The sequence below is a fragment of the Oncorhynchus gorbuscha genome, linkage group LGY (assembly GCF_021184085.1).
Source record: "Oncorhynchus gorbuscha isolate QuinsamMale2020 ecotype Even-year linkage group LGY, OgorEven_v1.0, whole genome shotgun sequence".
Lineage (NCBI taxonomy): Eukaryota > Metazoa > Chordata > Actinopteri > Salmoniformes > Salmonidae > Oncorhynchus > Oncorhynchus gorbuscha.
This window is the reverse complement of record NC_060199.1, coordinates 523,723-536,645: the sequence shown is the minus strand read 5'-3', so window position 1 is coordinate 536,645 and position 12,923 is coordinate 523,723. Positions and strand designations below refer to the sequence as shown.

Below are 12,923 nucleotides of genomic sequence, written 5' to 3'. Positions count from 1 at the left end.
CGGAGATCAGGGTGCCTTGTGAGAATTCATTAATGAATGGTTTACCACTGGAGAATAAACTGGATGAGTTTCCATGCATCGGCTGGACAGAACAGCTAAGTCCGATACGAAGAGGGGTGGGGGGTGTGTGTCTATTTGTCAATAACAGCTGGTGTGCGATGTCTAACATTGAAGTAGTCTCGAGGTATTGCTCATCTGAGGTAGAGTACCTCATGATAAGCTGTAGACCACATTATCTACCAAGAGAGGTTTCATCTATATTTTTCGTAGCCATCTATTTACCACCACAAACCGACTGGCACTAAGACCGCACTCAACGAGCTGTATCAGGTCATAAGCAAACAAGAAAATACTCATCCAGAAGCGGTGCTCCTAGTACCTGAACTTTAATGCCGGCAAACTTCTACCAGCATGTCACATGTGCAACCAGAGGGGGAAAAAAAAAACTCTAGACCACCTTTACTTCACACACAGAGACGCGTACAAAGCTCTCCCTCGCCCTCCATTTGGAAAATCTGCCCATAATTTTTCCTCCTGATTCCTGCTTACAAGCAAAAACTAAAGCAGGAAGTACCAGTGACTCGCTCAATTCGGAAGTGGTCAGACAATGCAGATGCTACACTTCAAGACTGTTTTGATATCACAGACTGGAAAATGTTCCGGGATTCATCCAATGGCATCGAGGACTAAGATTGAGCCCTTCTACACCGGCTCTGACTCTCGTCGGATGTGGCAGGGCTTACAAACTATTATAGACTAAAAAGGTCAACCCAGCCGCCAGCTGGCCAGTGACATGAAGCAAGCAACACTGAAGCATGCATGAGAGCACCAGCTGTTCCAGATGACTGTGTGATCATGCTCTCTATAGCCGATGTGAGCAAGACCTTTAAACAGGTCAACATTCACAAAGCCGTGGGGCCAGATGGATTACCAGGACGTGTACTCTGAGCATGCGCGGACCAACTGGCAAGTGTCTTCAATGACATTTTCAACCTCTCCCTGACCGAGTCTGTAATACCTACGTTTCAAGCAGGCCACCATAGACCCTATGCCCAACAAAGCGAAGGTAACCTGCCTAAATGACTACCGCTCCATAGGACTCACGTTGTTAGCCATAAAGTGCTTTGAAAGACTGGTCAAGGCTCACATCAACACCATCATCCCGGAAACCCTAGACCCACTCCAATTCGCATACTGCCCCAACAGATTCACAGATGATGCCATCTCAATCGCACTCCACACTGCCAGTTCCCACCTGGATAAAAGGAACAACTATGTGAGAATTATATTAATTGACTACAGCAAAATGTTCAACACCATAGTGCCCACAAAGCTCATCACTAAGCTAAGGATCAGAGGTGTGGACTCGAGTCACATGACTTGGACTTGAGTCACAAATATGATGACTTGCAACTCGACTGACTTTAACACCAATGACTCGTGACTTAACTTGGACTTGAGCCTTTTGACTCGAACTGACTTGATACCCTCCAAGCCCAAATATGAAAAATGATGCTTTAAAAAAAAAGTGTGCAGTGCATCAACTCTTAATTTTAACGGATTACAGTTTGAATCGTAAACAGCAGCCAATCAAATTGTGGCAGTTGAGAAAATGTTGCATATGGCAGTGCAGAGGAACGTCGGCGAGTTAATTCAGATGGATCCCTTGGAAAGATGATACCAAAAGTTATTATTTTCAGATATAAAGATTACGCTGTATCAACAAAAAAACGGATTGCAACTTGCAAAAAAAAAAAAGAAGAGCTACAACTGGTTAGGCAGTTGGTAGCCTAAATCCTGCCTGATGTTACTGCTGTTCCTAAAGCCATTGACATATGTTAGCCTAGTGTGTGTGTGTGTGTGTGTGTGTGTGTGTGTGTGTGTGTGTGTGTGTGTGTGTGTGTGTGTGTGTGTGTGTGTGTGTGTGTGTGTGTGTGTGTGTGTGTGTGTGTAAGGTTGGGCGATTGTGTACAAGCCTATGTAACAGTTGTTAAAGTACTTTGTGAATTTAATTTATTTCCTCACATTCCCAGTGGGTCAGAAGTTCACATACACTCAATTAGTATTTGGTAGCATTGCCTTTAAATGGTTTAACTTGAGTCAAACGTATCGTGTATACTTCCACAAGCTTCCCATAATAAGTTGGGTGAATTTGGCCCATTCCTCCTGACAGAGCTGGTGTAACTGAGTCAGGTTTGTAAGGTCTCCTTGCTCGCACATGCTTTTTCAGTTCTGCACACACATTTTCTATAGGATTGAGGTTAGAGCTTTGTGATGGACACTCCAATACATTGACTTTGTTGTCCTTAAGCAATTTTTCCCCAACTTTGGAAGTATGCTGGGGTCATTGTCCATTTGGAAGACCCATTTGCGACCAAGCTTTAACTTGCTGACTGATGTCTTGAGATGTTGCTCCAATACATCCACATAACCTTCCTACCTCATGATGCCATCTATTTTGTGAAGTGCACCAGTCCGTCCTGATGCAAAGAACCCCCACAACATGATGCTGCCACCCCTGTGCTTCACAGTTGGGATGGTGTTCTTCGGCTTGCAAGCCTACCCCTTTTCGCTCTAAACATAACGATGGCCATTATGGCCAAACAGTTCTATTATTGTATCATAAGACCAGAGGATATTTCTCCAAAAAGTATAATCTTTGTCCCCATGTACAGTTGCAAACCGTAGTCTGGCATGTTTATGCTGGTTTTGCTGAGTGGCCTTTCAGGTTATGTCGATATAGGACTCATTTTACTGTGGAAAAAGATACTTTTGTACCTGTTTCCTCCAGAATCTTCACAAGGTCCTTTGCTGTTGTTCTGGTATTGATTTGCAGTTTTCGCATAACGCCAGGGTAGTGGGTTCGATCCCCGGGACCACCCATACGTAGAATGTATGCACACATGACTGTAAGTCGCTTTGGATAAAAGCGTCTGCTAAATGGCATATATTATTATTATTATATTATGTTCATCTCTAGGAGAAAGAACGGTATGACGGCTGCGTGGTTCAATGGTGTTTATACTTACATACTATTGTTTGTACAGATGAACGTGGTACCTTCAGGCGTTTGGAAATTGCTCCCAAGGATGAACCACACTTGTGGAGATCTTCAATAGTTTTTCTGAGGTCTTGGCTGATTTCGTTTGATTTTCCCATGATGTCAAGCAAAGAGGCACTGCGTTTGAAGTTAGGCCTTGAAATACATCCACAGGCACACCTCCAATTGACTCAAATGATGTCAAGTAGCCTATCAGAAGCTTCTAAAGCCATGATACAATTTTCTGTAATTGTCCAAGCTGTTTTAAGGCACAGTCAACTTAGTTTCAATAAACTTCTGACCCACTGGAATTGTGATACAGTGAATTATAAGTGAAATAATCTGTCTGTAAACAATTGTTGGAAAAATTACTAGAGGTGAAAGGAACGCACACCTATTTAGGCATGTCCAACGTTTCAACAGACAAGCTGTCTTCCTCAGGGTATAATGACAAACACTGTGGGGTGACTCATTTATAAAGTGTCAAAAGACACAGACAGGTGTCTGTAATCATGGTCGGGTGTGGCCTGATATCATTGGTTAAATCTCATATATTAAAATAGCATACAAAAAACATGAATGGATAGCATACGATCATAAATTCAATTTGGCTACATAAGCCTACAAACATTTACAACAGCAAAATCACAACAATCACAAGAATGGCTTCAGATCAAAGTCTACGTTGAGACCGGAGGGAGAAAGGGTCTTTAAATTAAAGATCCAGGCAGCCTCCCCTAGGGAGGGTGACATTCGATGCCAATGTTCGATGCTTCCGAAACTGGGTAAGTCGAGTTTTAGCACCTAATGGTGCTACGATGCTCCGAAATTCGTACTTTTAATTCGCACTTTGTTTTACCCACATAATTTTTAGCAGAATGACAAGTTATAAGATAAATAACTGCCCTAGTGGAGCACATGATAACAGCTTTGATTGGAATCTGTTTCCCTGTTTGGGGGTGTTTGAAGGATCTACATGTATAAGTGCCATTGCATTGAGCACAGACATTACACTTGTAGTTTCTATCCAGTAGGGGTGCAAATAGAGGTTGTGCAGGGATATCTTGGAGTGGTAAATCAGAGTTTACCAATTGATCTCTGAGATTTCTGCCCCGCGAGAATACGACCGAGGGAAGGTCCGAAAACACATTACCGATACTATCATCGGATCTTAGAATGTGCCAATGTTTATGAACGATTCCCTTCATTTACCCCTCTCCTTTAATTTTCTTTGTGTCTCAGCCATAGTTCTGTCAAAATCGGATTGTTTTTTGCAAATTCTTTTGATTCAACAGAATTGGCTGTAGGGCAAACTATTTTTCAAGGGAAGGCAAACAATTTTTCAACTATCAGCCCTCAACAAACTGTTACGATCAGTAGGTTTCCTGTAAAAGTCAGTTTATAGAACACAAGATCAGAAGATCAAGAAAACTGATTTGACGTGTATCAGTTTGCATAGTAAATCTCAGATGATCAGAACAGGAGTTAAGAAAAGCATGGAACGCCTGGAGCTGTTTTGCATCACCCCTCCATAGAACAAAAATATCATCAACATACCGTTTCCAAATAATGATGTTAGGCAAGAAAACATTTTTGAGGTTTGAAAATGGACTGTTTCGCCATGTTACCCACATAAAAATTAGCATTGTTACGAGCCATGGGGGATCCCATAGCAGTACCCTTCGTCTGAATAAAGAAATAATTTAGAAACACGAAATAGTTATGTGTGAGTACTATTTCAGCCAATGTTACAATGCATGCACTGGAAGGTAGTTCATTTGGGTCACGTTGCAGAAGAAAATGTTCCATAGCTTCAATACCGCCCTCGTGTGGAATATTTGTGTATAACGACTCAACATCAAAAGTAACTAACAAAGTTAGTTGGTGTCCCTTTTGGTAGGCCGTCATTGTAAATAAGAATTTGTTCTTAACTGATTTGCCTAGTTAAATAAAGGTTCATTCTTGCGAATTGAAGTTAAATTATGAAACACAAAGAGAAGAAAGATACAGTTTTGTATGTTTTTTTTCTTGGTACATTTTTTGGGAAAGCCTGACTTCGCTAGGCATCCATGTATACACACCACTGTTTATCTACTTCGTTCGTCCTTCACTACCCTGGCTGAACAGTCATTGCGTCCTGTGAATCCAAAATCATAAAACTGGCTTTTACTTTGAAAAAAAGTGAGCTTGACCCGGAAAACCATTGCTAAGTAGTCGGAAGAACGTTTGCAGAAAAAGTTTGCAACATAAGGCATGCATCCATAGAGAATGATAGAGGTAGTGGCCAAAATAACATTATAGTACAGGCAGCGCAATTGAGGGCTTCCACCAATTTTAATGTCGTCAACTGGGTGGGACTTCCGACTTCATTGGCTGATCCGTCCTGGTGACCCTATTGGAGTCATGTCCAACCGGGTCACGAGGAGGGCTAAGGCAAACGCGAAAAAGAAAATGGACTACTTCAAAACGGAGATTGCCTCAATGGCGCGGCCTAATTTTTGTCACAGACACTAGTCCTCTATGTATCTCTATGGCTCCAGCCATTACCTCAGTGGGTGCATCCATCGAGCTAGATTGGATTTAGCTAGCTAACGGTAGTAAATGTATTCATCCACGTTTAGGTAAAACGTGACTGTATTGGTGCGTGTAACATTACCTATCCGTTAACTTCGGAAAGAAGCAGAGTCCCTCATTCCAGCTAGCTAGCCAGCCAGAAAAGTTAACGTAACGTTTATTTTCTAAGCTGATAAACGAATGACCTTCTGGCATCTCGCAAGAGGAATATTCTGATAGTTAAGTAGCGTTGTTTTGTTTGTAGATCTCAGAATACCAGGTGTTCCTGTCCGCTAGTTAGCACAATACCGCCCACAGATACGGGTTCTACGGGAAATGGTACGTCGTTCTACGGTTAGTGTACACTGCACCTTACTGCTGACACGCTAGCTAGCTTAGCAACGTTAACCCTGAGCTATAACTTTAACTAAAAGGGGCAAAGCCAGCTAGTCACAGTAGATACTCAGTACAACAGGCAGTGATGTCTACGCTAGTTAGCTAAGGACTCATGTTGCCCTAAACGTGTGAAGTATGTAACGTTAGCTAGCTAGGCCCAAGTAAACGATTGAGGTAGACATTTGCTGGTAGTGTTAAATAAGTATTGTAAACGGTCAAAGGTGATCTTTGAGAATGTATTAATTACACTTTAAATGTGAACTCAGCGAAATGACGTTGCCACGAGCAGCACTGCAGTTATTGACATTGGCGATAACGAACACATTATCGATATACAACACATTATCGATATACAACACATTATCGATATACAACACATTATCTACCCATGAGCACGGATTCGCTTCTCGCTGTTAGTTTGGTAGCCACAGGACCAAAACAACCGAGAAGTTGAGTCTCGCGCTTCAACACTCTTTGCTGTTGCAGAAATGTACCAACTAAGTTGTTTGTTTACTTTCTGCATCTACGCCATGTCGCTGAGTCTACCTTTTAAATACATAATAATGGTATGTAACGTTAACTAGTCATCGTTACTGAACCCTGTAAACCGCAGGTCGACGTTCTCATGTGTCCATGGAGAAGGCGGCCTTTGAGGGGTGGCTGGAGTCGGTCTCCGCCTCTTTCCTCACACTGAGCGACCAGCAGCGCAACCAGTCCCTGGACCAACTCATCTCGCTGAGCGGTGCAGTCCAGCTGCGGCACCTGTCCAACGGACTGGAGGCGCTGCTCAAGCGGGACTTCCTGCGACTGCTGCCCCTGGAGCTCACCTTCTATTTGCTGCACTGGCTCGACCCGCAGACCCTGCTCACCTGCTGCCTGGTGTGCAAGGGGTGGAATAAGGTCAGGCTTTCTCTGTCATGGTGGTTGGATCTCTGGTGGTGTATAAGCAGTACGACAAAGGTCTGTGGCGCATTCAGCAGGACACAACATTTTGGAACGTTCAGATAGAAAAACATGTTATGTAGGACACACATGAACAAGGAATGGCTCTATTCATGTCATTTCTATCTGCAATGTTTGGAAACTGAATGTGGCCCAGGCTTCATGTTATACCCTTTTCACACCATTGTGCTGACCTGAACCATATTGTGCTGGCTTGGTTCTTTTTTCTTTCACCTTTCCAGTGTGGTTCTGTCAACTGTTGGTGGATGCATAACCAGGCCAGCACAGTACAACTCTATGTTTGAAGGGGTATTTGTTAGTAGCTGGTGTGCATGCAATTGAATAAGGCCAGGGTTTCCCACATGTGACACTAGCTAGGTTTCCAGCCAATTGGTGACAGATTTTTATGGGAATATCTTAGAATCAGCATAAAGAAAATGTGCATTCTCCCACCAGTGGTGTGTTTCCACCAAACATACCTGTTGTGGATGACGAGAGGATACAGAATTTTCTTTTTGCAAAAGTTTTCATTTACCTAATAAAAATCAAAAGTTCTCAATGTGTTTCCACCTCCTTTTCAACTGTACTGATAGTTTGGTCACAAACTGTTGTGAAAATGGCAAATGTGCCTACTCTGATCTTGGCGCGTGTGCTCTAGCCAACAGCTGGCAGATACAGTGCAGGTAGACTAGTCTACATGATGTTATAATGGTTGAGAATATTTTTATTTGTCAAGCGTCGATCATCATGCCACCAGAATAAGACCCTCTATTTATTGGAACGGCACATCAAGATCACCGTGCACTTCACCACCCTGTGAAGTTGAACTTATTTCATATGTAGCCTAATAAACTGCATTGTTTGAGTTGTAGTACCACACATCCATATCATCATGTGACTATAAGTTGACTTAGATATCAATATTTGAGCGTAAAGGTGTTTCTGCTACCATTTCTTGCATGATTAATTTTACGGACATAGATGTGTCTATATTTATTAAATTGAACCGAAACTTCCTGTTTCCATCACAGCTGTTATTATTTTTTGAATGCTATGACTTTACTCGCATAACTGGATGGAAATGTGGTTACTGATAATATTTTGGATTGAGAAATGTACTAGTGGTGCAAGTAAGGATCTATTTTAATGTGTGTTATTGAGGTTAACTTTGAACCTTTCCTCCTAAGATTTGCCTCGGTTAGTTAGATTTGACATTTCTTTGGGTTGCTTTGTCCTCGGTTCCGGTTGAACTATATAATCCTTTTGATAACTCCCGTAGGTGATAAGTGCGTGCACGGAGGTGTGGCAGGGTGTGTGCCGGGACCTGGGCTGGCGCATCGATGACTCCATCCAGGACGCGTCCCACTGGAAGGGTATCTACCTCAAGGCCAAGCTACGCATGATGCAGTTGAAGGACCAGGAGGCCTTTGAGACCTCGTCGCTCATCGGGCACAGTGCGCGCGTCTACGCCCTCTACTACAAGGACGGCCTTCTCTGCACAGGTGGGTTATATGCGTATGGTCATTCTGGGGTGTGGTGGAGTGGTCTTCAGTGTTCTCCTACTATCCATTTGGCCAGGTGGCCTTTTTACTCTTTTGCCTGTTAGGTTGAATTTAAGGTTTAGGTGTTAGCATCTGTGAATAATGCTTCAATTGGCACTTTTGTGCAAAATGTAGTATCTGCAACAATCGCTAGTTTGCTGGAGGTCTTTTGTCTTAAAATGTTGTCGTTACATTCATACATGTAATTGTTTAATTCCTCATTGTAAAACTCACATTATTTCGTAGGCTCTGATGACCTTTCTTTAAAATAAAATCTTAAAGCTGCAACCTCGAGCTCCGATGCAATAATTTAATTCACCAACGTTTCGACAGCCAGGCTGTCTTCATCAGGCTATCCTCATTGTAAAATGTACAAATGATCTTGTAGGCTCTGATGACCTTTCTGCCAAACTGTGGGACGTCCGCACCGGGCAGTGCATCTACGGCATTCAGACGCACACCTGCGCCACAGTGAAGTTTGATGAGCAGAAGCTGGTGACTGGGTCCTTTGACAACACTATCGCCTGCTGGGAGTGGAGCACCGGTGCCAAGATCCAGCAGTTCCGTGGGCACACTGGTGCAGGTCAGTGTACCGCTGGGGTCCCTACCTTTCCCAGTTGCTGAGTTAGGGGTGTTACGTCCATTGTTCATTTGGGTTTTAGGAAATAACTTGTGAGTTAGGCATTGTTTCCTAGAGACAGCTGGACTGTGCTGATCTGTGGGTCTTTTGATTGACAGGCAGATATGAACTCTGATTTTATGTGTGGGAGCTACCACTCCAAGTAGCCTCCATAGAGACCTTATCAGTGTCTAAATAGCTCTATTTTACAACAACAACAAATTCTTAAGGCTACGAATGATTGTCACAATTGGCAGAGCCATGTGTGTTGGTGTACTAAAGCCAGGTCTCTCTCCTTGCCTCTGGCAGTGTTCAGCGTGGACTACGAGGATGATCTGGACACGCTGGTGAGCGGCTCTGCCGACTTCTCTGTCAAGGTGTGGTCCCTGTCGGCAGGCGCCTGCCTCAACACCCTCACGGGACATACTGAGTGGGTCACCAAGGTAAACCTGCCTAGCAACCTCCTGTCCTTGGTCATGTTAAGGATCGCTGGAAAATTGAATCGGCATGTTTATGGGTATCCGTTGAGGACCTGGGGCAGAATTTCACAACATGTTTTGCTGATCTTGAGTAGATATCTGGGATGCAAGGTGATTTGTAGATCAGTGATTGTGCCCATTGTCTTGTGCAAATGCCTGTGAAATGGATGAAAGGAGAAGGTTTTGCAGTGTTGCAATCTATAGCAAAGCCATATCAAGCATATTCACAGATTATTTTTGTTTTGTTGCTGGTACATTTTGTTTTGCAAACTGCAAGCTACCCAGTGTTCAATAAGAATACTAGATGAAGGACCCAAACTCGTCTCGCATATTAAGACTATCAAACCATTTCCCCTGCGTAGGTGATTCTTCAGAAGAGTGAAGTAGAATCCATGGTGCACTGTCCTGGCGACTACATTCTGTTGAGTGCTGACAAATATGAAATAAAGGTAATATGGTTAATGTTATCTTCTTTGCATCTGCTGCCATTCAACTTTCATGCAATAATTTAACCCTGTGCTTTTTGTCTTTTGTCACTGTAATACTTAAGATGGCTCCATACAGTGTCCCCCTCAGCACAGTTTGACCACAGTGCTTTTTTCTCTACAGAGATGCATATAAACAAATGAATGTGCGTGTATCATTGGTTATTTTGCAGGTTTGGCCTATAGGCAGGGAAATCAACTGTAAGTGCTTGAAGACCTTGTCTGTGTCAGAGGACCGTAGTGTGTGTCTGCAGCCTCGCCTGCAGTTTGACGGCCGCTATGTCGTTTGTAGCTCGGACCTGGGGATCTACCAGTGGGACTTTGCCAGCTTCAATATCCTCAGGTAAACTGCCCAGGGCCTTGTTTCTATCAGGAAACAGAACTTTAACCCTCAAAACGACCAGGTTGTAAACTACTTGATTCCTTGCTAGACTTGCTGTGAATAAGCCACAAAATCCTCAGAATGTTGGTGTATATGTCTCACAATATCCATGGTAGCGAACAAAAGGAGTTGTGTGGGTGTTCATACATGGAATGTAACGGAGCCCTTCATACCTGCCAACAATCAGTTGCTGAATCTCGTTCTTTCCAGGGTCATCAAAACGCAGGACCCCGCCAACCTTTCCCTGCTCAGCTTCGGTGAGGTGTTCTCGCTCCTCTTCGACACCGACTTCTTGTATGTCATGGACCTGAGGACAGAAAGGATAACGGGTCGTTGGCCTCTGCCTGCCTACAGGAAGTCCAAACGAGGTTCCAGCTTCCTGCCGGGAGTCACCTCCTGGCTCAATGGGCTGGATGGGCGAAATGACTCTGGCCTCGTGTTCGCCACGAGCATGCCTGACCATAGCATTCACTTGGTTCTGTGGAAAGAAAACCGATAAAGAAAGCTATCGGCGAAACCTACGAGAGCTAGATTGTCAATTGCCATGTAAAACCAGGTGCTCTGACTTTCGAAACCCAACATCAAGTTAGATAATGCATGGGCCAAAGTTGTTTTCCCTTTTTTCTCTCGACACATGCTCTCATACACGCATCATGTGACATGCTGTCACCAACCATAAGACACACCGAAACGCTGCTATGAATACAAGGGGAAGAAAGGCCCAGTTCAGAGTGCCAAGGAAGCAGTTGGTGTTAGTCCAACCCTGCCATGGGTCTTCTTACTTTGAAGGAAATACAAGGACTGGGACGGTGGCTGAATGAAGACCGAACTCTCAAAAAACTGCATGGTCTACAACCATTGGACTGACAATTTTACAAAAAACATTGCAAAACAAGTCAGGCTCTACAGCTGTAGACATTTCCCCTGTATTACCATGTATCAGAACTTTTCAACTTCGGACAAGGTTCTTCAAGCAGTTACGAGGCGGGAAGTTGCCTTAACACAATACTTTGTTACACGAAAGTACATCTATGACTTTGGCACAGTTTTTCCTAGACTGTCAACTACCATCCCCATGAGAGTTTTATGTTGAAATGTTCAAAGTGGTTTGGTGCATCGGATTTGTACCATATTCAATGTAAATCCATTGTTTGATAATGCTTTTCTTAAAAGTCAACTTGACATTAAGTTGTGCCTTTTCCTTTGATTTGAATATTCACCTAGGTGTGACAAATCAAACTAGAATTTCATTATTACCAGGCACATTGCAATGAGATAATGAATGTTGTAATTGTATATATATTTTTATTATCTTTCGTACTCTCCATACTATAACCAACCGCATACAATGTATTTCTAAACTTACTAGGCTTGTCATGATACCAACATTTTACAAACCATTTTTACATCAGGCCAAGTATCATGCCGCAAACTAATAATTAGCAACCCGGGATTAGTTTAAAATGGCCCGCGACATGGTTTGTGAAATTATATAAAATGCGCGCGAATCCTGATAGAAAGGGAAAAAAGGGTAATATTTTTTGAATGTTTAGGCCAACTAAAGACTAGACTTTTTTTGTTGTTGCTGTAAAGCATGCCTGTGGAGAAAGGGTGCTCCATTTCACCTCTCTGACATGCCGACCAGGCCAGACACGTCGCGGACGCCGCAAAATAAAGTAGAAATCCATGTTATTCAATTAATCGCCGTTCTCGCTCGCCACCGGCTACGCGCGTGCGCTATCGTGCATAAATGTATTTTGTCCCCCGACACCAAACGCGATCACGACATGCAGGTTAAAATATCAAAAACTTTGAACCAATGACATTAATTTGGGGACAGGTTGAAAAGCATTAAACATGTATGGCAATTTAGCTAGTTAGAACGGCCAACCGAATCGTTTCTAGTCATCTCTCCTCCTTCCAGGCTTTTTTAATCTTTGAACTTATATGGTGATTGGCATCTACACTTACCACGACAACCGGCAAAACATTTCGTCTTTCAATCGCCCATGTGGGTACAACCAATGAGGACCTGCTTCTATAAACCAATGAGATACGACCAATGAGGGCTCTTTAGATCGGCAGGGCTGAACAAGTCGGTAGTATCGTGAAATGGTACAATGGTGTTCTAAAATGTTGGTATTATAAAGATCATCCGTTTTGGTACCTTTTATTACCGTGGTACCGGTATACCGTGCAACACTAAATCCTGCTGCCATTTCCCCTACATGATTCACTTGAATATTTATTGTGAATTGCGGTATTGAAGTATAGACCAGGTAAATGTTTTTTTTTTACAGGATTTGAAGTTAGGAAGTTTGCACAATGTGAATGAGAGTGAGCAATTGGTTTTCAGCTTGGGAGTCAAAGCAAGAGTAGACTCTCAGCTATGTTTTACAGTGACATTCAGTTCAGCAGTGTACTTAGGCCATGTCACTAATTTAAGAGCAAATACCCATCCATGCAGTTTTTAAATGTCCAAATGT

At 43.0% G+C, this 12,923-nt stretch overlaps 1 protein-coding gene across 3 annotated transcripts; it reads left to right on the top strand.

Annotated features, from left to right (window-relative positions):
• The first annotated feature begins 3,697 nt into the window (after window positions 1-3,697).
• On the top strand, window positions 3,698-12,303 carry LOC124016645 (F-box/WD repeat-containing protein 2-like). 3 transcript variants are annotated; one of them, XM_046332181.1, is made up of 8 exons: window positions 3,698-3,825; window positions 6,603-6,889; window positions 8,211-8,433; window positions 8,861-9,055; window positions 9,401-9,534; window positions 9,933-10,019; window positions 10,229-10,398; window positions 10,648-12,303. In XM_046332181.1, exons 1-8 carry the CDS (start codon window positions 3,810-3,812, stop codon window positions 10,934-10,936), a joined length of 1,401 nt encoding a protein of 466 aa, XP_046188137.1. In that variant the 5' UTR covers window positions 3,698-3,809; the 3' UTR covers window positions 10,937-12,303. The 3 variants fall into 3 exon arrangements, with proteins under 3 accessions (XP_046188137.1, XP_046188139.1, XP_046188138.1); XM_046332183.1 differs by lacking the exon at window positions 3,698-3,825 and adding an exon at window positions 5,474-5,932; XM_046332182.1 differs by lacking the exon at window positions 3,698-3,825 and adding an exon at window positions 5,475-5,947.
• Window positions 12,304-12,923: the final 620 nt, after the last annotated feature.